Source organism: Poecile atricapillus, chromosome W, assembly GCF_030490865.1.
Source record: "Poecile atricapillus isolate bPoeAtr1 chromosome W, bPoeAtr1.hap1, whole genome shotgun sequence".
Lineage (NCBI taxonomy): Eukaryota > Metazoa > Chordata > Aves > Passeriformes > Paridae > Poecile > Poecile atricapillus.
The window spans coordinates 21,736,182-21,761,759 of NC_081288.1; the positions used below are offsets into that span (position 1 = coordinate 21,736,182).

General features: G+C 40.4%; 1 protein-coding gene across 1 annotated transcript; it reads left to right on the plus strand.

Moving 5' to 3' along the window:
• The first annotated feature begins 558 nt into the window (after positions 1-558).
• Positions 559-9,447, plus strand: LOC131592177 (transcription factor Spi-C-like). The gene is made up of 6 exons (XM_058863505.1): positions 559-628; positions 1,993-2,019; positions 2,626-2,719; positions 4,338-4,450; positions 5,364-5,472; positions 9,020-9,447. The coding sequence occupies exons 2-6, from the start codon at positions 2,017-2,019 to the stop codon at positions 9,445-9,447; spliced, it is 747 nt and encodes a 248-aa protein (XP_058719488.1). The 5' UTR covers positions 559-628; positions 1,993-2,016.
• Positions 9,448-25,578: the final 16,131 nt, after the last annotated feature.

Genomic DNA, 25,578 nt, shown 5'->3' on the forward strand with positions numbered 1-25,578 from the left:
CCCACAGAGTTCTTGCTCCTGTAGGATACAACATCATGTCTTGGAGCTGCTTAGAAAGTGTTTGGCAGATCATCAACTACAGCTTGTCTGAATCTGTACTGAACCCTGTAGTCAATGCTTTAGAGCTGGGCATGGGCTACAAACATGAGCTTTGAAGCAGAATTCTGAAATTCCTTCAAACTCTTATTTTGAGGTCTAGTTTGGTCCTAGAGGTAACTGAGCTAACAAGAAGGTTCAGATGAAAGCTCAAAGGCCACTCCAGTCTGTGTGGGATGGATGAGGGATGTAAGGGCTTGCCTTAGATTCACCCTACCACAATACCAGTGACAGATTTGTTAGAAGGTGCCATTGACAAAAGGAATCTCTCCCAGCACTTAAAAACCACATGTTTTGGACATTAAAACATTTGATTTTATTTATATCAGTATAAATCACCCTCTTTTGTGCAGAATGAAAGAACATGCTAGCAGTTTACTGTACCTATACTCTCAAAAAAATCCCTAGGCAAAACACTTCCCTAAAATAAGCTATTTAATGCAGCCCCTTTGCCAGCCCTTTGCTGTGGGAAGTCAGTCTTTCTTTCATTTCCAAAACCAGACCAGTCTTGTGTGTGGAACTGAACTTCTAGGTAAGTGTCCAGGTTTTTGGGGTTTTTTTAAGCTTACTTAAGGTGTGCCTTTTTCTTCTTTGGTATGAAATCAATTGTGAAAGTGGTAAGACCATTCAACAGTACCTTGCCTATACTTGTGTGTTTTAGATTTTGCAAAGCATTGAGGTGACTGTAATGTTCTGTCAAGGTATCAGTTTGGAGTCTGAGCTGGAAAAATTCACTTTAAGGAAAGTGAATTACTTAAAATCATGGGGAGAATATGTGGGAATCTTTACAAAGCAGATTCCTGTCTTTAATTTCTATAGCTTTGGAATTTAACCCTTGGAATCTGTGGCTACTGCTGCAGCTAAAGGATTGACATTGCCCATCCTGGTTTTAGAATAGATTTGGATCAGATAATTCAAATACTTATTGCACTCTACTCAGAGAGAAATATACCACTGATTTCAGTGAGGTCAATTTACTGAGTTGCTAGGATTCCACCATTATTTGCCTGGTTGTCAAGATTTAAAAACACCTGCAAATTTTGACCATACCCTATAACATACTTACCTGAGGCAAAATTCCCAGCTTAGAACATTCACGGTCAATGTTGGATAAAATTCTTCCTCGGTAATATCTATGTCTCCTGTCTCTCCTTTGTATGCTGAAACATCACACACAATAATCAAGTATTTAATCAGTAAAATGTTGATGTATTGATTATTATATTTACAGTTTTGATGGGGGAGGGAAATCTGCAAAGCAACAAAACCTGATTCTGGTTTTCTTTAAGAAATACAAATTTAAAAGGAGGTACTAAGGACATATTTCCAAGTAATATTGTTCATATTAAACTGGCTGAAAATATGTCTATTTACACTGTTTATTAAACAATCAAATTCGCCTCTGGAAGTCACAATTAGTCTGAGTGCTTATGTATGTTCATATACAGTCATATGCTAATCTATATTAGGAAAAAACTCTAAGCTTGGTTCAACTGTCTGTGAATCAAAGGGACTTAAACACTTGCATTTAATGTAGGCCACTATTTTCTTGGGGAAATCTTATCTTGACTAGGACTCAAGTCAACAATAACAAATTTTCACTTCCTAATGTCTTTAAAAATGTATTTGTGAGGGTATGGATAGTAATCTAGAAGTTGTAGTATTAATGAAACTGTAAACTTATTAACAAAAATAATTTGAATTTTTAAAAAGGCAATGTCACAAGTTTAAATATCAGCTTCTAATAATAAATCCTTTTTATCTGTGTTTTTGAAACTTTTACTTTGTAAATGGAAACAATACTGAGATGTTTCCTTTAATTGTTTTAATTTATGCTCAGAGAATTATTATTTTTTTGAAACATACAATTTTTAAAATATTGGTTCTTTTAAACAGGATTCAAGTCTTGATATCTAAATAATGGTAAGTCTACAACACCTGTATTTCCTTTCATTATTGTTTCAAATATGCTGCAGAAGACTCAGTCAAACTCAAATTTGAGGGTATCTTTACCTTCATACAACAAGGTGTTCTAAAATTATAATAAATAGTTCTCTGAAAATCCACACTTGTTTTCCTGTATGGCATAGTGTAGTATTTTCTCTGCATAACTGCTTCAGAAAATATATGCAATTATTTTTGTCACGTCAATGTTATTGAAAGATAACTCTGGCTTCATAAGCAGTGTTACACAAGTGATACAAACATCTCTGTATCACAGACTATAAAACTCTCCACCAGCAGTAACACCCTTTATGTAAACTTCTTTTGCAAATTAAGGAAATGAACCTTGAAACATTTGACGAGTGAGTTGAGTAATGCTGCCCGTGTGAATTGTCTCACTGACCTCAAAGGAGTGAGAGCTTTCTCATAATAGTAAAAGATTATAGAGATGCCTTGGTGCCTGCCAAAGATCTATTCCAGGAGGATGTGTATCCATCACTGCATTTATTTAGGATGGGCTGATTGACAATGTTGAAAGAACCAGCCTGTTTTTTTCTGGGTCCTGACAGAAAAATGTTCTTGCAGAACTTTCCTGACCACGATGTGCTGGGCCAGGCTTTTGAAGATGCTCTAGAAGTGCTGCAGCAGCACTCTGACAGAGAAATGCAGTGTCCACCAGGTAACAAACACCCTTATTCTACTTCATTTCCCGGCTCTTATTTTTATAGGAAAGCACTTCTTGAAACATAGAGGTGGGAGAGTAATTCCCCAGAAGTGGATTAATGGGATGTTTTGTGAGGATGAAAAGCAGGAAATTTGTTTGGAGTATTTCCACCCCTCCATGAATACTTCCCAGTGTGGTGAGCATCTTCCAGGTCACAGCACAGGGAAACTGTAGGACTGGCTCTGTTCACCCTCTCTCCAGCACCAGCCCAGGTGCATTGAGCTCACTTTTCCCATAATCAGAGGATATATGACTCTTGTGCAAGAGCCTGTTTCCAATTTTAATGTTTTAACTTCAAAATGCCCTCCTGCTATGCCATGAATCCCAATGCAAAAAAAAACCAACAACAAAAAAAGAGCGAGATTAATTTCCTCATTTAATTTTTTTGTGCACTAATATATAAATCTTAAATATTTGTACTCAGGAATATGTCAGTTTGAATCTCGATAATTAATAGAATTTTTTTTTTCTTGGCTTTAAGAGTTGTATACTTTACAAGACCTAAAATGCAAGAAAGCTGTAAATTGTTCCAGTTCCGGCAAGGTTTTGGTAATTTAATTACTATCAAATTTAAAATTTGTGTTTGGTGTTTTTACACTGTAAGCAGAAATGCAAGGAAAGGAAAACAGGAGGCTACATTATAAACCCTCTAAGCCCAGAACAAAGTACCTGCTGTCTTTTGTATGAAATGCCTTTCATATGAGGAAGTTTATTTATATATTATCTATTATAAAATGAAATATAAATAAGACCAGTAGGGCTGTATCTTCAGCTGTTGTTAACAAATTTTTGGCTCCACTGCACTGGTAATTTACACATGCTGGAGGATTCACTATACATAATTAAGTAAAATCTTCTACCTTATATATGTTGTTGGGGCTGATGGAGTTATTAAACCCTTGCAGTGCAGCGTTTAGCCTGTCCACAGCTGCACCCACATTTCCACTTGAAACAGATCTAGCCATACCCTCCAATATCTTCTTCTGACCACCTGCAGTGGGCAATTTTTTCAAATGTCTTTAGTCTGGTGTTGTCCTCTGCTTCTTTTAAGCATCACAAGTTCTTGGGTACCTTCTGTGTCATTCTTTCAGGCAGTGTACATGTTCTGATGCTCCTTTACTTCATTCACCATTGGAGACTCTGACTTGCATTGTACTGAAGGCCTGCAGAACTGTCTGACAGTCGCTTTTCCTTTCTAGATGTACTGTTGGAGTCTATATTTATCCAATTCATTATGTCTGGTGGTCTATATGGCCCTCTGTTCCCCCATAACCAAACAATTTCATGATGTTATGAAATATCTAGCATTTTATCTTAAAAAAATTGTTTTTCATTGTGAGGGCTAACAAAACCAGCCCAAGAGTGTGACCATCAGCAGCAGTACAGATTTTGCTAGATAACCTGCTGATGTGGAATATCTTGGCTCTGGGCACTTTATTATCTAGAAGGCACAGAATAAATGCTTTTGAACAGGCCCAGCACCGTGTCAAATTATTTGTTGTTGTTGTTATTTTTTTTAACTTCTTGTCTCTTTTTTTACTCACTTGGTTTTTGCTCCCTCCTCCTAATTCAGGTTATAAAAACTGCCTGACTGTGATCAACCATCACCACCACCTCCGAGCAAGTCCCAGCTACTGTGCAGCACCATCTGTGGAGGAGCAAGGGTATAACTGGAGAAATGTGATTGTGAGTGAACTAATTTCTAATAAGAGTTAATAACTGGAAACTGATTGCTCATTTGGGATTTCTGATACAAATCATTATGCTAACACTAACAGAAATTTGGTCTGGCCAGGCATGATTCAGATGAAACTGCCTTGGGAAATATTTGCAAAATGTGATTAATAATACCTTTTTAGGAGTCAGCAGCTTGCTTCTGATTCTCTTCTGTGGTTCATCACATAACATGACAACTAACAAACAAATACTAGGGAATTAGTTATAGGAAAAAAAGGGCTTCTTTGTATTACCTGGGAACAGGCAGAGAGCAACAACTTCCCACACTGATGTAGCTTCTGCCACTGTGAAAAAGAACCATGACTTTGATTTCTCCATCAGCAATTTGTTCTGTAAGTTCTGGAAAGACCAGCATTATCTGAGCACAGCTTCAGCCATTAGAGTCCATATGCATTCTTAAAAGCACTGGGAGCGTGGTCTCCAGGAGTGATGGGAAATTAATATTGCAGGGGAGATAATTTCAGGGAAACAAATTCCACAAAAGCCCATTTTCAACCAGCAGATTAACAACAACACAGCATGGGAGCTAGAGAGTCTGTTGGAGCTGCTGTGCAGGTGGCCCTTGTCTTTTCCTAACTCTGAAAGCTGTTCCTGCTCTGCTTCCAGCAGAAGGGGTGAAGGCCCAGAGTGAGGCAGTTACGCTGTTTTCCCTCTCAGCTTCTCCTCTGGTGGGCAGCTCTTACCCCCAGACATGAACTAGTGCTACACTACACTGAGTGCCTTCATGGCTGAGAAAAATCTTCCATGGGTGAGATGATAAAAAGCTGCATTTTGAAGGCTTTGGGCAATTAGTTACCACAAATTTCTTTTTATTCAGAGAATGTACCCTATTAGTAACTTTTTATTGTCTTCATTCTTGAAGAACAGTGCAACGGATTTTTATGCAGACGAGACTGTCTACCACACACTGCAGAACACTCCAGAAAGTCAAGTGATGCATGCTGCTGCTAGCCAGCCAAAAGCAGGGAAAGGTCTGTAAAAAGATCATACTTTGATATGTAATTTATGTTACTTAAAAAAAACCCCTCTTGACAAATCATGCTTTCTCCTTTTCGTATTCTTTTCTAACTTTCAACAGGAAAAAAAAAGTGAGCATTTGCTAGTGACTAGGATACAGCTGCTAGTGTTCAATTTCCATCTGCTAAATCTTATGTGATAAATCTATTATTAAATTATTCCATCTTTGCTTAGTACATGGAAAACCAAACCAGAGATATTTCACTTCAAAACATTTAGGATGAAATCTGATGCAGAGAAATATATCTAGATATCAATAGCATCTTTATCCACTTACACAACTTATTTTATGTGGCCCAGCAAGCAGTGATTTTCTTGACAGTTTTTTGCATACATGAATATTTTTGCACACCCGATTTTATGCCTCTCTTAGTTTGCTTTTCAAATCACCTTTCAGCTTTTGTCACTTCCAGTGTGCATTTTTATGGTGATTTTTCTGCTCCTTCTGGCTGACTTTACTTGAATTGATAACTATTTTGCAAAGGATTGGTTGTGTGACATTGACATTGCAATACTTCATATTTTTATTGCATTCATTTTGTGGGTATTTGGCAGGCAGGGACTCAGCATCCTTTCTGTGAGTGCTGGATGAGATTTTCACAGTTTCAACTCTGAGCTGCTGTATCTACTTTTGATCATGAAGCCTTTTTAAGTAGCTTCCTGAATTAGCCGCTTTTTTGAAATCCCCTTTTCTCAGTTTTAACCACATGGTATCAGTGTTTGGTGTTGCCTCTGCCCATTGATGCTGAACACTGTGGTCTCTGTTGTTTAATACTACTACTACTACTACTATTGCTACCATAGACTCTTTGGGATGGAGGGAAGAGTAGCCTCTCTTTCTCAGTTTTCTACTTCAGATATCTGAAATTCTCCATTGAATTCCAAGGAAATGAAAACCCTTCAAATCCAGAAATGTTGCTTTTCCAAGTCTTATCCAGTGTTGCTTTGGGGAATTTTACATGTCACTATCTGATTTGACCTTCAGTTATTACTGCTCTGTTAAGCTTCATTTCCTGTTTCCTATTTCCTTTACACTCTCATCAATCTTTTTTTTTTTCCAGAAGACAACCTGCACCTATTTGCAGAGTGACTAACTATTCTTATGGGATTATTTTGTGTCCTCTCACAGATTTCTTTGTGCCCATGGTGATCTTCCTGCCAGAAACTGTGATTTGGGGGACTATTTCCAGTATACTAAACAAATTTAGTCCTTCTAGACTTTTGTTGAGACATAAGAGGTTTTCTGTACACTAGCAAGTAGTGTGGCCTTTTAGGAATAGCTCTGTAGATGAAACCATCAGCACTGAGGGCCCAAATCCTGTGTTTAAAGTGTTTCACAAAATTTTATTTAGGGCAATCTTTAGGCTGGTCACAAGTTCTGAAAGGTACACTGACTCAGATATGCTTTTGGAAAGCATCTTTTGAGACAAGTTTCCTCTGAAAAGAGTTCCAGTTCATTCACCACAAAACCATTCCATGATCTGAGCTAATGCACAGTGGAGTGGAGGTAGTCAAGAGAGGTACTTCAGAATTGAATTAGATGCATTTTCCCTGAGACAATTAGGCGGCTTTGGGACAATTCAGCACTGAAATCTAATGCAGATACTCTGAAACACCTGGAGGAACCTGCTTGTTTCCAATTACCACAAAGAAAACCTGCAGGCACTCATCTGCTGGCTTAGACTGATCTTCAGGGCCTGAAAGTGGTCACTGGCTTATGGAATGAGATACAATACAAAGATCTGTTAACTCACCCTACTCAAACTACTGTGTAGCACTTTGGGGATAACAGCTTGGCTCTGGAAACACAGCTGCATAAACATGTAAGAGCAAATAAGCCCTCTCTAACAAAGACATCAGCTAGAGGTGATGTGTCTAGAAATAAAAACATGGGCAGAAATGACCACTGAACTAAGAGGCCAAATCAGGTACTAAATCAGGTGCTGCTGCAGACATGGCTACACCATCCTTTTCCAGCAGAAGTTTAGTCCACAATAGTCCATGGATTTTCCCCTGGTCTTGTTTATTCTACCATCAGCTTGTAGGATAATTCAGGTTGTAAGGGACCTAAGGAGGCTGCCTACTTAGAATTGTCCACTGTGACAAGGCAGTGTCCTTCAAGGGTTTCCTTTTAAGCTTCTTAGTAATCTATATGTATTTCTAGTAGAATATGTATTTCCAGTCACAGGCCAGTTTTTATTTAGATAATGAAAGGTTATTAATTTTTTGGAAAGTACCTCTGATTTCAGACTCTTCTTCTTCCCAGCCCAACTTTTACTTCTGTCCTCTTTCCTTATCACCAGATACAGAGTTACTGTCATCCCTGACAGATGTCTTGACCTCAGTGTTCCCTAGCAACTGTCACTTTCCCCGTTTCTAGTTTAAAATAGCCACACAAGGCTTTATGAACTTCAGGTGCAGCTGCTTATTTCCACTTTGGTTAAAGTGGAAGATGTTCTTCTGCGTAGATTCTCTCTTCTGCAAAATGTTCCTCTTTGTTTGATAATCTTAAATTCTTCCTCCTCACAGCAGCTTCTTGGTCCCCACTTGGCTTTGGGAAGGGAACTAGAAGTACTTCATAGAGGAGAATCTTCAAGATCTAAGCGAAACTAAGCAAGCCTCACTAGGAAACTGGAGAACTGAGCTTGTGAGAAGAACTTAGTTAACTGGCAAATATTTCAGTATTAACCTTGCTTTATTCTGTATGGGAATGCAAGCTGATACTTTGCAGATTTTTTTAAACTATCACAGCTTTTAAATATCATAGCTTTTTGGCTACATGAGGTTTCAGGTTAAAAACTAACCTGCTTTTCCTGCTCACCTACTTGTCCTTTCTTCTATCAGAGGCTACCTTGCATCCCAAAACACTCCTGAAACAAACCTGACAAAGCTGAACCATCTCAAAATCTCTGAGTTTTGAATAAACAGGGAAACCATTTATTCAAGAATGTTCAGATTGGCTCTCCAGAACCTCTTTCTTGCCCTGTCTGAGGATATAATTTCTTACTGTGAGTTCCTTGAGTGTGCATCTGCACATCACGTCTCTGAAGACTGATGCTTCTGAGACCTACCACACAGTGAAGTCACCAGATATTTGTCATCATCCCCACATAACCTGCTCTTGAAACTTTAATGACCAAATCCCTTTCTGTCACCACAGATCTGTACACCCCTCAGAACTAGAGTGTGGTGCTGATAATGTCAAGGTAGTGGGTTTGCTCCCTGTATGAGCTGTTCGCTTAAGAGCTGGACCTGATGATCCTTCTGGGTCCCTTCCCACTCAGGCTATCCCGTGACTCTGCATTGCTCACATCTCTGTGATTCCATTTGCTGTTGCTGGTCTTCCACTGAACAGTCTATACTGATCTTTTAATTTGGGACAGTGTATTAGGTGTAGCTATGCTTTTGCCTGTAAGACCCTTTCCAGGAAAAAGACAACTGCTCTACTTTTAAAACAAACATGAGTTCTGTTCTGACCTTTTGTGGTTTATTTCTTTACAGGTAGAAAAAAGCTTCGACTATTTGAATACCTCCATGAGTCTCTCTATGATCCAGCTATGGCAAACTGCATCCAATGGGTGGATAAGCCAAATGGTGTCTTCCAGTTTGTCTCCAAAAACAAGGAGAAACTTGCAGAACTGTGGGGAGAGAGAAAGGGAAACCGCAAGATCATGACTTACCAGAAAATGGCCAGAGCACTGAGGAATTATGGAAGAACAGGTGAAATCATTAAGATCCGTAGGAAGCTGACATACCAGTTCAGTGCTGTTGTTTTAAAGAGACTTGCTCCATCTTATTTCTTGGGAAAAGAAACAATTTATCACCCCTACATTCAGTCTAATCAAGAATATCAGTGTGCAGATGACTGGACCAGTTACAATAGTTACATGTACAACAATGGTTATGCCTTACAGCATGCTAGCAGCTAGACTTACCTGTCACATAAACTGGCCTTTGTTATCCAGCAATTCTTTCCAGCACAGAAATTCGTCTCTCTACATAGCTTTTCCTTTAAGATATCATACAAACACATGAAGAGGAAGGTTTAAAAAATTATATTGGCCTAGTTTTGTTCCTTTTGAAGTTAGTGATATATGGTCATTGCCTATTGAAGAAATCCAGCTGATGTAGAACACATGCTATTCTCAATTATGCTAATCAAAGGAACTACTGTGGTTTCAAGCTGGTACATTCAAGAGTAGCACCAAGGCTTTTTTGTCTGGTAGTGGACATCAAAGATCCCATTGTGACAACACTCACTGGAAGTTTTATGCAAATCTCCAATCAGAGTTTAGGTGACGTACCATGATTGCTTCATCCCTAAACTAGGAAGGGAAGATATTTGCCAACTGCATGGAGCTGCTGTCTTCTTTTTTCACCAATGTTCTTTACGAAAGGACATTTTCTGTGTGAATCCCTGGCTGAATGATAGGAGTCCACATGAGGGTGCACTTGTTGATCAAGTTCTTAATCCTTAATTACTTAAATTAACATATCTTAGCACAAATCCTGACATGTGGTATTAGGATTGCCAGGTGCACATTTTACTGTTGGCAGTGGATTCATTGGGACCATGAGAGAGTTAGTAAAGGATTGTGCTTTTGATTAATTTTTCATTAAGTTTTGTACAGTTATTCCCCCACTAATATGGGGAGCTCCACTTTTATCCAGAAGTTCTGTACTGACCTAAAAAAATAGCTTTGCCATTTATTTTAGGACTTATTACTTTATAAATAAAATTTCACTTCTCCAGCTCTTTTTCTAAATGGGAATGTAGCTGGAAGGCTCAGTAATTTTACTCTTCCTGGGGAGGAAGAACTAAATTTAGGCAAAAAGAGAGCAGTGTTCCCTTATGTCAGGATAATACCTATAAATCTACTTCTCCTCATACTTCTGTTACCTGATCAACTTGTATCTTCATATGAGTTGTCTTTTGTGCTGAAATATTTCCATTTAATTGTGTTCAGTTCCAAGTTCTGCATTTTGCAGTGTATAGGCCTAGATATTAATAAAGACAAAAATAATTTCTGTGGAGAAGTATAAATGGTGGCCTGATACGTTTGATAAAACTCATTGGCTTTGGTAGTTGTCCCTTGCTCTGATTCCTGTTTACTCCCCTGTACAGGGCTGTAATTTTTTATGGTTGACACACTGCAATGCGCTCTGCTTAAGCAAAATTCAAGCTTTAGGCTTGGTACTTCGGTAAGATGAAGTATGTCTGCTCCTAGAAATATGAAGCACGTTAAATAGCACTGAAAAAAAGGCCCAGACTTTCAGTCAGAGGGGCTGGACCTCGGTGAGCTTTGCCTCTTTGGAATGGGCGGTGGCTCTGGACCCACAAGATGGCACCAGTGGACAGCTTTTCACACCGAGGCTGTGACCCTCGTGGGTCTGCAGGGCATTTGTTCTCCCTATGTCCCTTCAGGTTATTTTCCTTGCCCACCACGTGTAGTTTTTTCACCTTGGCGCACAGCAGTGCCGCAGGTGCGGCAGAAGCAGCACTGTGCCTTCGGACACCACAGCCCATCCAGTTCCAGCTGTGACAGGGACAGAAAGTGTGGTGGCACAGCGCTGGCACTAAACCCACCAAATAAAGCAGATATATCAGCAGATCACAGCTCTGTGCTGACTGCCCTGGATAGGGGCCCCTTCTACAGCTGACGCTCAGTGTCTTCTCCAAAATAAATCTGCCTCGGCCAATGTGGCTAGGGGTGATGCATGAGGAAGAAATAAAGCTGATCTTTCTGATTTAGACTTCAGGATTCCTGCAACTCGCTCAATAGCGAGTGCACCGTGCAGAAAAATCCCCGTCGATAGTGACAGCAGAGGGCGTTTGCCCAGAGGCATCGTTTCCTTTGGTTTCTTAGTTCCAGCAGATATTCCTGTGAGTTACCAGCTGGCCTTCTGCAGGTGACACTTCACAGGCACTGCCACCTGTGTGAGGACCTCTGCTGAAACCTACCACTGCCTCGGATCTTATTTCACTCAGCTTTTAGCTGTCTTACCTGCCGACTTGCTGTGAATTTCACGTGGCATAATTTGGACCAAAAGCTGGCAGCAGTACCTGTGGACTCATCCTTGGTTTATAAATGTGCATCAACCAGCAGCACAGTGCCTATCTTCTGCTATTTTCCTGTCTTTTCTTGTATCACCTTCACAGTCAGATTTCAAAGGGCTCTGTAAAATCCCGATATCCCCATGGTATCTGCAGGTAGAGCAGGGCATGCCTGAGGCACAGTCAGATGTGCATGGATCAATGTCAGGTGAGCAGAGTTCCAGCATCCAGAGCCTGTCCTGCAGATGACAGTCAGGCCTGCCATGTGCTGATCCAGTTTCCTGCTGTTTCTGAGGCATCAAAAGAAATAAAATTATTAACAGGATCCAATCCATGCATTGGAAGTGCCCAAAAGAGGAGCGAGCAGTGCCCTCAGCAGTGACTCATGCAGCACACCTGGAGGCAGCACAGGCTTTTTGTGTAGCTCATTTGAGATTTGAAATGTGGGATCATAGAACAGTGGAATTGTTGGAAAAGAACTTCTAGATCATCGAGTCCAACCCAGCACTGCCACATCCACCACAAAACCTTGTCCCTCAGCAACACATCCAAATGTCTTTTAAGTACCTCCAGAGATGGTGGCTCAACCAGTTCCCTGGGCAGCCTGGTCCAGTGCTTGGCAATCCTGTCACTGCAAAAATATTTCCTAATATCCAGTATAAAGATTCTCTGGAACATCTGGAGGTCATTTCCTCTTGTCCTATGGACACCTTCTTGCCTGAGCAGAGCATTTCTTTTGCTTTTTTTCCTAGTGAGGGAAGTTTTATCTAATTACGACAGTTGGGAACTTCAGGCCAGGCAGTTTTGATGCTGGGCATATATTTTAAAATACCACTCTCCAAAGGCAACCCAGCACCTAAGAGGCACCAGCCACCTTGTTAGGAAGTCACACATTGAACAGTCAGTGTTGATACAATGGATTATAAGGTGAATTACAGTGCAACCAGGCTGTATTAGCAAGATGCCATCAAACTGCACGCAGAGTGTAAACTGATGGACGGAAAAGTAAATTCCTTATTTGACATTCCAGAAACACATAACCTGAGCCAAGAGTTCAAGAACCACAATGAAATAAAAGAGACAGACAGCTGCTTGTTTGTCAGGATATCTCTGTGTAGAATTAGAGACTTTAATTACATATGGGGAATATTAATAACAGTTCAAAGTGGAATGTAGCTAATCATTACGGTAGGATCTCCAAGCAGAGTGGTGGTGAAGCCATGCAAGATTTTCTTTCAGAGGAAATGAAAACTCAGCAAATCTATTTAGAGTACTAGCAGTGTGTAGTAGTCCGAGAATCTAGGTTGACTTTTCTGCCTCATTAGAACAGAAAAATTCAATACAGTTAGAAGACACAGTTCTTTACAGATTTCGTTAACCTCTCTAGTCATCCTGAGATCCAGAAAACACAGAAGATGGCTTTTAAAAAAGAGAAATAATAATAATAACAATGATAATAATAGTATTTGAATTAGGTGGTTTGCCTTCTAGTTTTTAAGTTTTTAATTTTTATAATTAAAACAGTCTGTACCCAGCAATGTTGAGGCTAACACTCTTCAAAAAGGAACCACTGTCTGGCAGAGCTGAGATAGTTGGAAAAGCAGCACATTTGAAGAGATGCAGAATAGTGAGAACTCCATCTTCTGTACAAGCATCAACATGCTTCATCATGAGGCAAACTCATCTACTGCAAGTGGTTATTGACTTGCAGAGAGGGATGAAGGAATTGGTTATTCAGGTTTTAGTTTGGCATATGGGAAGCATTTAACTCCCTCTCTGATCTCTGTGCAAAAAAAGTCACTTCTTACATAGGTCTGGTCTGCAGAGCTGAACTATATTTACCAAATTTTAAATTTAAACCCCAGTTGTTACGTCAGCATTTCTCTCCTAGTGTGAGTTCTTATTCCTTATGGGTCTCTGAGAAATCCACATTTCTCTGGACTAAGCATTACATGAGCATACTGCCAGTGGTCAAAGGAGCAGGAATTCTTCATCTGGACTAAGCAAAGAAATGTTTTAATGAAACAGCTCTGCAGGATTTTAACTGTTGCAGGCTGCAAGGAACTGGAAACATAAGTCTTTCTGATTTCTGTATTGATTACTCTCAGCTACAGCACGCTTTAATTTCCAGTATGTGTCTGCCAGTTTGATTTCTTCTGTATTTTGGAGTCCCCGGGTAGCTGTAATTCAGCCTTGGCCTGCCCTCTGACATGGTGAGGACAGCAGCACACAATCAATGGCAGACTTGCTCCTATTAATCTTGTTCAGTAAGGGCCTGATTCTCCTTCTGTAAAGGGCAAGAGGACAGTTCACACCATCTTCAGAGTAGGCAGGAGAGTGTCCCATGCACTTACGGCTTCAGCAGCAGGTGTTCCAGGGTACCCACATTAATCTTCCCCTTTGCTGAGATTTAGACTTTTGCCACCCTCTACTTGGCTGAAGTCAAATATCCATGAAATCTGACCCTCCAGCATAAGGTGTGAAAGGTGTTGCCACCTGCCATGAAGGTCTTCATTCATTTTAATTGCAAGAAAAAATAACAACCAGTTCACTTGAAAAAAATGGCACCTTTAAAAGTGCTTAAAATTACCTTAAGCTCTTATAATAATGATCTCTTAATGAGACTGAAAGGAAGAAGAACTAATCTACCATGAGGAAGGTGAATTTCTTACTTTCCAGTGGCACAGGTCTGCCACTCTTATGGTTTTTATGCTCCCAGGTACAGATGTTGGGTTTGGGTCAGAGAAATGACTCACCAGCCTGAGACTTGGACCAGAACCTTTTGGAAGCAGAGGAGCCTTCATTTGAGAGACACAGTCTGCCAAGGCCATGAATGCCTGCACTGGGACTGCACATGAACATGTGTCTTTGTCCCACTGTTTCATAGTTAATTTTTCAACAGCAGCTGTTAAAAGATACCCAGAGGCCTGGAATGTAGCAGTGCTTCCTGGGAAGGTAGATTAAGCTTCAGTCCTACAGGGATTTCCATCTGGAAGTCTTTATTTTGTATGGTGGAAAATTCATGTAAGTCTGTCTAGGCACAGGCTTGTGCAGAGGAGACCCACTGGCTAAATGCAGTCCAGCTGGTCAGCAGCTCAAAAATTATGTACTTTAGGTGATTACATGACCAAACATGACATTTATTTCATGTGGATTTTCAAACAGTTGAGGCATACATATGTGAATTAACAGTTAACCTGTGTGTTAACTCAAGCACTCAGAGTGAAGGGGTTAGAGTTTTTATATGTTTGCATCATTTATGTTGATTAAGACAGTACATATGCATGCACACCAAAGTTTATGTGTGATTCTTGGACACCAAAATAGTAAATATTTAGACTGTCTGTACAGATCGAAACAGAAAGAGAGAAAGGCATGGGCTATTTGAATCCTTTCTATGCCTTTAATATGATATCTGTTGCTGTTCAATTATTTGTGTTAGTGGTTCATCAGATAGGTGAACTGTATCCCATGAAAATAATTTTCATATCACGTTGCACTTTGAGTTTATTTTTAATTTTTTTCTGATTTACCTGTGTTGGATGGGATCTGAGGAAAGGTGCAGGAAAGGCTGGCAGTGTTTGTTGGTGAGGATAACCTACCTTGCAGGGACACCATTTCTTTGGTGTTGTTTGGTAGCTGCAGCATTGCAGGAGGGTTGGAGCTCTTACCCACTCCCAGAGGAGTCACAAGTGTTTAATCAGAGCATTTCAGAAAGAGGCATGCAAAGGCTTCATATACTGCTTTGATCATGATCTGAATACTCCCAGTTAATTAATTATCTCATTATGACTAGTCTGGCCTAGGAGTCACAAAATCAATGTTTCAAATTCCAAAAGGCATTGTAGATTGTCTGCTCCATTTAGGGACAAGCACATTGGGAAATCTGGGTTCAGACCCAGCTCCATGAGAATGAGGATTATTAAAAGTTGGTGTTTGCATTTGATTGCTTCTTCAGCTTAATGCTCTCAAGAAGCACTGTTTTGGATAGGAGGATTTATTGCTGTTTGGTTTTCAGCCTTTTTCTCTCTTGCCCAGTACCAACACGTCATGCTCCTAATACCTTGCAAATATACTCACTAGGTAACAGAGAAACAATGCAGGCTCTTGCCAGTTGTCAATCATATGACCAAAAAGCTTGGCACTGTATGTCCCAAGTCAGTGATGAATTTACATCCAGTCTTTTCTGACACTTTCTTACTCTGGATACTGAACAGAGTATTTAGATGTGAAAAAACTGTAAACAGCATCTTTGTCACAAACTTAAGAGCTTAAATGCTTCACAGGTTGCTGCAGAGATCAGTACTTTTTTTGTCTGAGCCAGGTAGAAGCAATGTCACCTTCACCACTTTACCCTGCATGTGACTTTGGTTGATCTTGACCCACAGCCAAGATGCTGAGTGCTGGCTTTATGATTCAAGCTTTGGCATGCTGAAGATGGGAACAAAAATTTAAGACTTCAGATTACATTTTGGCAAGGTCTGTAAAATTCAGCACTAAATCCCTTCAAATCCTTTTGGTTAAAGCTTCATTTTTTAAAGGTTAATGACCTTTTGATCACCAGAATGAGTTGCTGCTGCAAATAAAGGGCATACATTAGATAGCAGTATAGCTATTAATATTCCTTTCATGTTCTTTGTATGCCATTTAAGATTTAGCTTTAAAATATAGGTTTACTCATATGAAGGGAAGAATTTGCTCAGCTAGCCTCTGTAGGAAAAATGTGAGATGTCAGCTAATTGACAAGTTCTGCTTGTAGGGAGCTGAGAACTCCATTAGAAGCCATTGTCCAGGGACCTTGGGTTGCTTGTATTTCCAGTAGGAAGGACAGAAAGGATGCAAACAATGCTCTTGAATTTTTCTGAAGCTTTATTTCAGAGATTTGGGGACAAAAATATCAATGGGAGGGAAAGATTTCCACTTTCAGTATAAAGCAATTGTGGCAGTGTTCTAACTGTGTCCCATGAGCTCACGTATCTGGCATTTCTGTAAGGAACCTTAGGCCAGTGTGCTCAGCTCAGGGTGCTGTTAACATAATTCCTATATATAATACCTTTCCCTCCATCCTTTTCCCTCCTCTCTGGTCCTTTACCATATTTTGGCCCTTTCTAGTTCCACATTCCCATCAGCCAGTTCTTGCTAATGTTCTTTCTCTGCAGTCCTGCCAAAAGCTTTCTAGCCTCACTGTCTACCAGCCTTCACTGGGATGGGTTCATGTCTGACATTGGATGGACCCAGGGAAAGTTTTAGCATGCCTTTGATCCAGGACAGCTCCATGCTCAGTGTGCTAGCAATGCCACCAGATCAGCTTTTCCCTTTTCCAGTAACTGCATCACATATCTGTGTGTAAGGCATACCTCATCTGCTTCCTCTTGCTAGACATGAATGTTTTATAGCTTTGTACAGAAATTTTTCAGCAATGAAAATAGAAACACTGATGTCAGTTCTTGATAAGTTGCTCGTATCAAATCACATCCCACTGGTAATCTGGCATAGCTCTTTCTTACAGAAGTATTATGTGAATGGATGCCCAAAATAACATTTAGTGTTATTAGGAGTACCAAGGTCTCATCTGTAAAAACAATAACTATTGAAAATCCTGCAGGAATAAAACAGATGATGGTTTGTAAATAAATCTTAAAAATTACATTAATTTCTTTTTAATTTCCGTGTGTGACTTATTGAGATTTTTCAACCTCATCATTAAATGTCACCAGTGATAACATAAACTTCATAAAAAGCAATCCTCATGAATGTTTCAGGCTTTTTCTCCAGCTACAAAAATGATATAAAAGTAACTTTTCAAATGCTAAGATAAAGAATGCATTACTTTCTTCCATAGTTTCCCTGTAAGTTTCCCTGAAAACATTTCTTCTGCCACTTGGAAGTCAGCATTTGCCACTATGGTACCAGGTAAATTAGCAAGCAGGATTCAATTCAGTTGTTAGGAAAAATTGAGCGAGTGTGAGGGTGGTGAAACAATTCAGAACGTCTCCAGGGAGGGAAAAAACCTTCAGCCCCGGAGGTGTTTGTGGTCAGGTAAGGAAAAAGCCCCAGGAATCATGCAATGATAGGTGATTTTGCCTTAGAATAGGGACTGCATGAAACAATCTTTTGAGATTCCTTCTAGCCCTATTTTTTTACAATATTATGTTACAACTTTTGCTATTGCAAATAATTTATAGGCGTAATATGTAATCCTAAGTAATAACTGCAGGATAGGAACAGTCAATAAATATTGAAACCTGTAAGTAGAAGAGAAAATGTGTCAAAACTTACGAAAACGATTAAATAAATGACTATTGTAACTTATTTAATTAAAATTTAATGAAGTCCAGCTGAAGGAAGTTGAAATAAAATTCTGAGAAGACCATTAGAAACTTAGTGGTGCTTCTGTTTACCTCTGAGCACCCACTGATACAAATGTGTAAATATTCAGGGATATCCATGGATAAATAAATAAATGGATAAAATATCCATGGATAGGGATCTTTATCTGGACTGGGTGTAAGGGCACAGCTGTATGAACATAGGTGCTGAGTGCCAGCTTTGAGATTGACTTCTCAGATCAGAGGCTGGAGGAAAGAATATTTGGGTTATGTAGGTTCCGTCCTCACAATATGCTAAGGCCCTGCTCTGCTTAGCTGTAGGAGGAGGCTGCCTTAAGTCTGGCAGGGCTCTGGGAATAAGCTGAGGATAAAGCTGTAGTCATTTGGGAAGGCACTGTTGGGCTGAAGCTCAGAAAACTAATTGATCCTATTTGAATTTGAGAATTTGGTCTCTGGAAGTGATGGTGTGCTCTATATGAATGATTCTGATGCTCAGAAATTACTAGGCAAGCCTTGGCAGAGGGGGCAAATGCAGCATACCTGTGTGGTTCACAGTCCTTCCTCATTCAAGTGTTTGCAAGATTTTCTAGAAGGGGAAGGAACTTCATGTTTTTGCCATCTTACTGTGTCTTTGGCTTCCCTCACAATTTCTGCAACAAAACCCCCTTGCATGAGAATTATTCAATAGTCACCTCAGCCTCTAGCCTGAACTGTGGCTCTCAGTTTTGACTGAGTGGCAAGTCCTGCTCTGAAACTGTTAAGCAAAGAAGGCAATTGTATGTTCACACCAGAGCAGGGAGCACGACCTTTCCTTCATATACCATTGCACATGTTACAGCTGTGACAGCTCCTCACTCTAGGCCCTGCATTAAGCACAAGGCTGGGACACCTACCCTGCAAACAGTTGCTCCAGTCAACTCATGCTCATTCCCACAGCGAGCCATTAAAGCCAGTTTTGCACAGGATTGTCCTCAAAGAAGTGAAACTGTCCCTTGAAACAGGCCGGGTGAGTGTGCTTCCAGGAGGTCTCATTCCCAGAGCTCTCTGCAGTTCTACACAGTGCTCACAGAAGGGACTGCATACATTTTGCAGTGCTAGCAGGGATTAAATTCTCTGTGCCAGACACAGACAGTTTTAGAACCTTATCCTTCAATTTTTCTTCTTTTTTTTTTTCCTCCCATCCTTACATCCTAAAGGGCAAAGACATTGATAGGCAGAGTTAGGCACAGAACTATGCCTAATCAGGCAGTCTCTGTGTATTAGATTTCCATATGCAAATTCATAAGCAATGATGATATTTCAAGGGGTTTTCTAGAATTTCCATAACCTTTCTCTCTGTATCTGCTGTGTATGCTAATGGCAACATGAGTACATGAACTATAACAACACTGCTGTTCTTAAATTTTGCCTGGGGTCCCATCCTTCCAGCCATTAGGGGCATCCAGAAATCCTAGAGAAATATATAAAGCTCTCAGAGTCCATCTGTGAAAAATTATTAGAGCAAACAGATTGTGTCAGAGAAACTGTAGATATATGAGGAGCTCAGTTGTTTAGGAAGAGTGAATAAAATTTATTGGATCTTGATCCAGTGCAGGTGCAATGGCCTTGCATTGCCAGGAGGGAGAAAGCAAAGCAGAGCACAGCAGGGAGAATGGGAACCTGAGAGTGATTGCTGCCTTGCTTTGTGTGGGGCATGAAGCTGTGCCATGGCACACAGATAGCACTTTGCTTGAGGAGAGTGGGGAAGGGACACCAGCCAGCCCATGGCTGAGCTCTGGCAGCAGCTGAGACCAGAACATTCCTTTTCCATTGAATTTTCCTGTCATGCAGCTTCTAATGTGTTCTCCCCTAGAACTGCAAGGAAAAATCAAAGTGGTTTTAACATCTTCCAGACTGAAAAAATAAAAAGAGAAGACATTGCTATGCCATTCCATTGTTTTGTTGGCTTATGGGAAGAAAGAATTTCTTTTGATCCCACACAAGAAGAACCATGTCTGGGTCTCAATGTGAGTTCAAAACCCAAGCACAAGGAAAGGGAAACCTGCTGTACTTTGTCCAGGCAGGTCATACAGGCTCTGTCCAGGCATGGGCATGCACATATTGCCTGATTTTGCCAAGAAATGCTTTCCAAAGAGCCCATCCCATGCATAGTGGAGTGCAGTAGGTGTGTTCTGATGCACTTTTGGGTCACTTCATGGGTTTATCTCAGTAAAAAGTTTGATGTCAACATAATAATCCATGGGTATAATTTGTTAGTAAATTAAACACTGATTCCACCTCTTGGGCCCCTGAATCTTGAGTTTCTCTTTCTTATTAGTTTTTCCAAACATGCTACTTCAATGTAGCTCATCTCAGCAGCCTGTGGTCAGCATTCCAACAACATGGAAGAAAGCATGAAAGCATGAATTTATATGCAAAGTGTGTATGAGACAGGGCAAGTAGGGGAGAGGAAGAGCAAGAAAGGGAGAAATAAAGGGAGGATAGATGAAAGACAAAGATGGAGAAAGGAAGAGAGACACATGAAAGAAGAAAGAGACAGAAACGTCAAGCAGGAGGATCTGCTGTCGTTTACTATGTCTATCCCATGTTTAAGTTCTGACTTACGTTGATCAAAACCCATTTGGCCTTGTCATGAAGAAAACACATAGGCAAAAATATACCCTTTAAAGAAGTACAAGGACTTTCTGTAAGGACACATTATGTGCATAAGGTGTTTGCTTGTCACTTTATTGAATGCTTATCCAGACATTATTTAAACTGTTTCCATAGGGCACAGCTCTTTTGTATAAAAAACCCACCCACTCTGATACCATATTAAAACAGGCTATCAGATTTCTTTGGCATTGTCTCATTCACACATCCCCCTTGGCTTTAAGCCAATATGTTTGTCTGCTTTATCTAAGTAAAAATAGATGCTCCTCTCAGGTTTTGCTAATATTCTACCTGGAATTGAAGTCAGGCTGCCAGATCTAGAGTTACCCACTTTTCTTTCTGGTCTGTTTAATGATCAAAACATTTCTGTTCTTGTCTCTTTTCCAGCTTTTGACATTTACAGAAGCTTAGGATTTCTTCTGAACATGTGCAGAAGTGTAAGTGTTGCTAGGATAATTTCATGCTATCACCTCTTCAACAATAGCCTAGGCTGCTTTTTTGTTGTTGTTATTGTACCCTTGTATGAATTAAGAATTGTCAAATTCTTAATCTCTTGCTGTTATCCTCTTGCATCAGTGCTGTGCTGCCTTTCTCTACAAAGTTAGAGTTTCCATCTTTTTTCTCCCTTTCTCTTTTCTGGTGTAAGAGGATGTAGCTTTTGTGCAGAGCCCTGCAGAACAGATAAGATGAGATAAGCTCAGCTGGGACAGGAGTGAGCTGGCGGCCTGAGTCAGAGGCAAACCTCCGAGCAGAGGGATCCTCCTTGCATCACTCTTGCTTGCAGGAGTTACAGGGAAGGGGGGAAGTAATCTGTCACTAATCTGCTTTCTCACGCTAGCTTAGCCACCCTGCAGGACAGGCTGTGGTGAGGGGGCAGAGCCAGCCACTGCTCATCTCTTCCTCCCCAGCTCTGAGCTGGCCCTCTGGCTGCTCTCTGAATCCACAAACCCAACTGCCCCCGTTGTGTGCAAAAGGCTTCTCGTTCCTTCAACACTTACTCTGAACTAGACAACTAGAGAAGTTCCTAGTTACGCTTTTAATAAGTGCCAAAATTGCAGTGATTACTCATGTCTTGTCAGAGACTCTTGGCTGGAGCTATCACGAAACCTCTCATTAAATAGAAATGCTGTGTTTTTGGCACAATATGTGCTTCTAGTTTCTAGCAGGGAAACAGCTGTCCTTCCTCCAGAGCTCTGGCCATAGCCAGCAGTGGGGAATAAAGAGATAAACACAAATTGAAGAGACCTTTAAAACAGCATGCAGGAAAGCCCAGGGCTGTTGCAAAAACTTGGACCCACTCCTGTTTTATGTGACTTTAGATATGTCCTCTCTGATTTCCAAGAGCACGGTGACTCCTATGCAAAGTAGCCCTTGCCTGCGGCTGCCCAGACAGCGGGTGCCTCCTGCCTTGCGATTCCAGGGATAGTATGAAGACTTCCATCGTGCCATCACCTTGACATCATCAGGAACAGCAACTGCTTGTTCTCCTTGTGATATATTACTCCGAAACAGCATAAATGTCAACTGCCTGCCTGCACATAATGCACTGGGAGAACACAGCATTGCTCTGAGCCTCCGGCTTCGTCCTGGGCCAGCTGAAATGCTGGTATCTTTAAGTAATTAAACACAAGTAGAATATTGCAATGCAAGTAATAGCCAAAATAAAATTAACTTTTTATTTCTTGTGCCATCTCCTCTTTTACACTACTAGGGGAATTTTTCATACATTCTTACCTCTTGGTGCCAGCCAGTTGCTCGTTGCTTGTGCTGGTCCTGGTCATCGGCATAAAGTTGTATTCATTTGTCTCAGAATTCTATCTGAGAAAATGGTCCTAAACAAAAAATACTAAATGCTGCTTCCTCCCTCACTGCAGTGGGTGTATTGAGACCTTGTTTGGTTTTGAGGAAAATTATTGATAAAAAAAATTAGAGTCAGTCTTTGTGTTATCATCAAACATCAATCAGAAAGGGAACCCAGGTCTATTACTGAATGACAGAGCTATCCTTGGCAAAAATATGTATAAAAGTACTAAAATTAAATAGGAATCTTTGCATGATTCAACAAAGAATTACTATTTTTCTGTCAAAAATTTTGTAAAAGATGAGTTCTTTTCACAAAAACATGTGTTTGACACACCGTAATTATTGTAGCTTGAAATCGCATAAATAATTGTTCGTGATAAATCCAGTTAATTTTAAAGGGTGAACTTAGGAAAACTGAAGTTTTAAAAGCTGTCTCTTAAGTAGGCATAACCTGTGTTCTAGTCTTGACAATACAGCTACTCCTTTTCTTCATTTCCTGGCTGGGGTGGTGGAAACAGATTTGTGACTCTTCTCAGGACAATTCAGAAACAGGAGATTAGAGCTGAGCCACCAGATATTCAGAGATTAAATCTGAATGCGTGGCTGCTGGTTTTAAGAGAGCTGTTCCAAGGACTGATTACAGTATAGTCATGGTAACACAGAGCTCTGTACAGCCTGCAAAACCCCTCCAAGTATCTATCTAACCTCTTGTATGGGTTTTGCAGCCTGTACTGTTTTCCTGCCTGCCACAGCTTAATCTGCTACCACTATCCAGTTTAAACATGGGTAGGTGTCTTTTAAAAGGGTAGGTTTACATGGCAGGACCTACAGTGCACTCATCACTAGAGTGCAAGTGCTTGTGTTTGTTTTTGGACCTGTTCTTGCACACTGAGTTATCCACAGACTTGACATGTTCACTTGATATTGTGCTGGTATTGTGCATGGGGCTCTTTTTAATACATGGACAGAGTCAGCATTTTGCAGAGCTTGCATGTGCATATCTGTAATTTCGAGGAACATGAAAAAGTATACTTACCATGCATAAAACTGGGATCTTAAGGCTTCCAGGAATAACACTGAAGTAAGAAGTATTGCCTGTTATTGTACTCTTTAGAAAAAAAAAATACAAACTAAAGGGAAAAAAGCTGTCCTCATGAAATGCTCCCATTGCACAGACAAGTAAATTCTAGTAATAGCAAAAGATTAAGGTGTAAAGATGTCTGCATTTCACTATGTGTTATACTATATTTTGTGGTTCCATTATATTTTCTGTCTAAGTTGTTTTTCCTTTTGCCCTGCAACAGGGCATTAGCTTTTGTTTTGTGGTTATGAGCTCCTGGGCAATTGCTCAAAATTGAACAGATCTGGGGAATTGTGCCCATAATGTACTGCAAGAGACTTCGTTTTTTGTACCTTTCTTCTGACACCATGGAAGCTGCATTTACCAGAATAATTTAGCAAGCACAGTTTTATCATAATGCTTCAAAGTAAGAGCAAACCTCTGACAGCTGCAGCTGTTTTCAGACCCTGTAATGAAATGGAAGATGAGTCAGACTGACACTGTGCCAAGGGATACTGCCAGTGCAATACAACCTCCCTGATACCTCCAGTGAGGAAGGCAATGTCAGTGAAGAGGAGGTGTCTGGAAAGGTTGAGCCAAAATATGCCTCACTGACAGATCTCGAGAAAGGAGCTACATCCTCCAGAAGGGAAGTTGGTAGATTTAAACCTGTTCAGCTTGGTTTGGCACTATCAGCTTCCCCAGCTGAATGAGCAGACCGTATCTGCTGCACAGTGCTCACTGGAGAATGTGCTTGAGGACGTGCAGGTCTGCTCGTAGCAGAATCAGCGGGTTTGAAGGGCCTCACTGACTCAGAGATGCATCCTCCAGTGCCTTCTTCCAGCAGCTTTGCTGCACAAAATGCTGTGGATTCCATATGGACTGGGAAAGTGAGGCTTATGAGCAGTGTTAAAGTGGTGGGCTGCACATGCAGGGTAGCGGATTCTGAGATGGAGATTTTTTTTTTTCAATGAAAAAGAAAAAGAAGGTTTAAAAAGCAGATGTGATGAATTCTGTCAATAACAGAACAGCATATAGGCAATTAAAACCATCAAAATCTAAAGACACAATGCATTAATCTTTGCTATAGAGAAAATATCAGAAGCTTTGAGGTTTTGGAAGATAAGGCTCAGTTCTTGGCATTATAAGCTTTTATCAAATGGTATGAATAACCTGTTAAGCAGCTCAATAAATGTAATCTGAGATACGTATGCAAATGTCCAAAGGGCATCCCAGATAGGGATTACTACAAATTTAGGTATTATGTTGTTATTAAGGAGGAGAGAGAGCACATTTTGATCCCCTCAGTCATCTAAGTAAGCACACTTTGCTCTTTGATATGCTTTCAATTGCTGAGTAAGTAAAATAGTACTTGGTGTGAGCTTGCTGGCTCCTGGTAGCACCATTTACTAAATAGTGACAAAATTAGGGACTAGTATTATTTACAGTAGACCTTTCCTCAATAAGTTCGTCAGTTTTTCCATGCAAAATGCTGAGGGCAGAAAGGTTAATTTAGTGACTAGGGCAGGATTAGAAACTTTATAAGTATACAAGAGCCCTGCATCATGTCAGAGCCCATTTAGCCTGTGCTGTTGGCTAGTATGAGATCCCACAGACAGAAGGTTAAAATATTGTTTAAGTCATTTTCTGGCAAACTATGGACAAATGGGTGTTCCTTGACATCTGGAAACACAATGGCTGATACACACTTATTTTTTAGTTTAACTGTGGGTGGAACTGTTTAGACTTCTGAGAAACGGGCACCTTCAGAGACAGCTGAATTTTTTTAAACAAGTTTTTCTTCCTTTGTAAGAATCAATAGCTGTCCACCCTTGTCCTTCTTTCTGCAAGTGCTAGGAAATTGCACCCTTACCTAGAGGCTAGAAGAGTTTCTTTGGAGTAGGATGGATTTTTGCCTTCTCTTTGAATTCCCAGAGGGCCTCTTCTTACTTTCCGACCAGCACCTGCACCAAGGAGCACTGCTAGATTCACTGGGTTCAGTACCTGGGGAGAAGCACACCTGTGTGCAAATGTGTGTTCTTACACCACAACTGTGTGATGAGTATGGCTGACTGAACTTGCTGGTTGTATTGTGCTGCCTTACAGTAGAGCTATTTCACTTATTCAGTCATCTTCACTTATTCATATCATCCCCAGGATA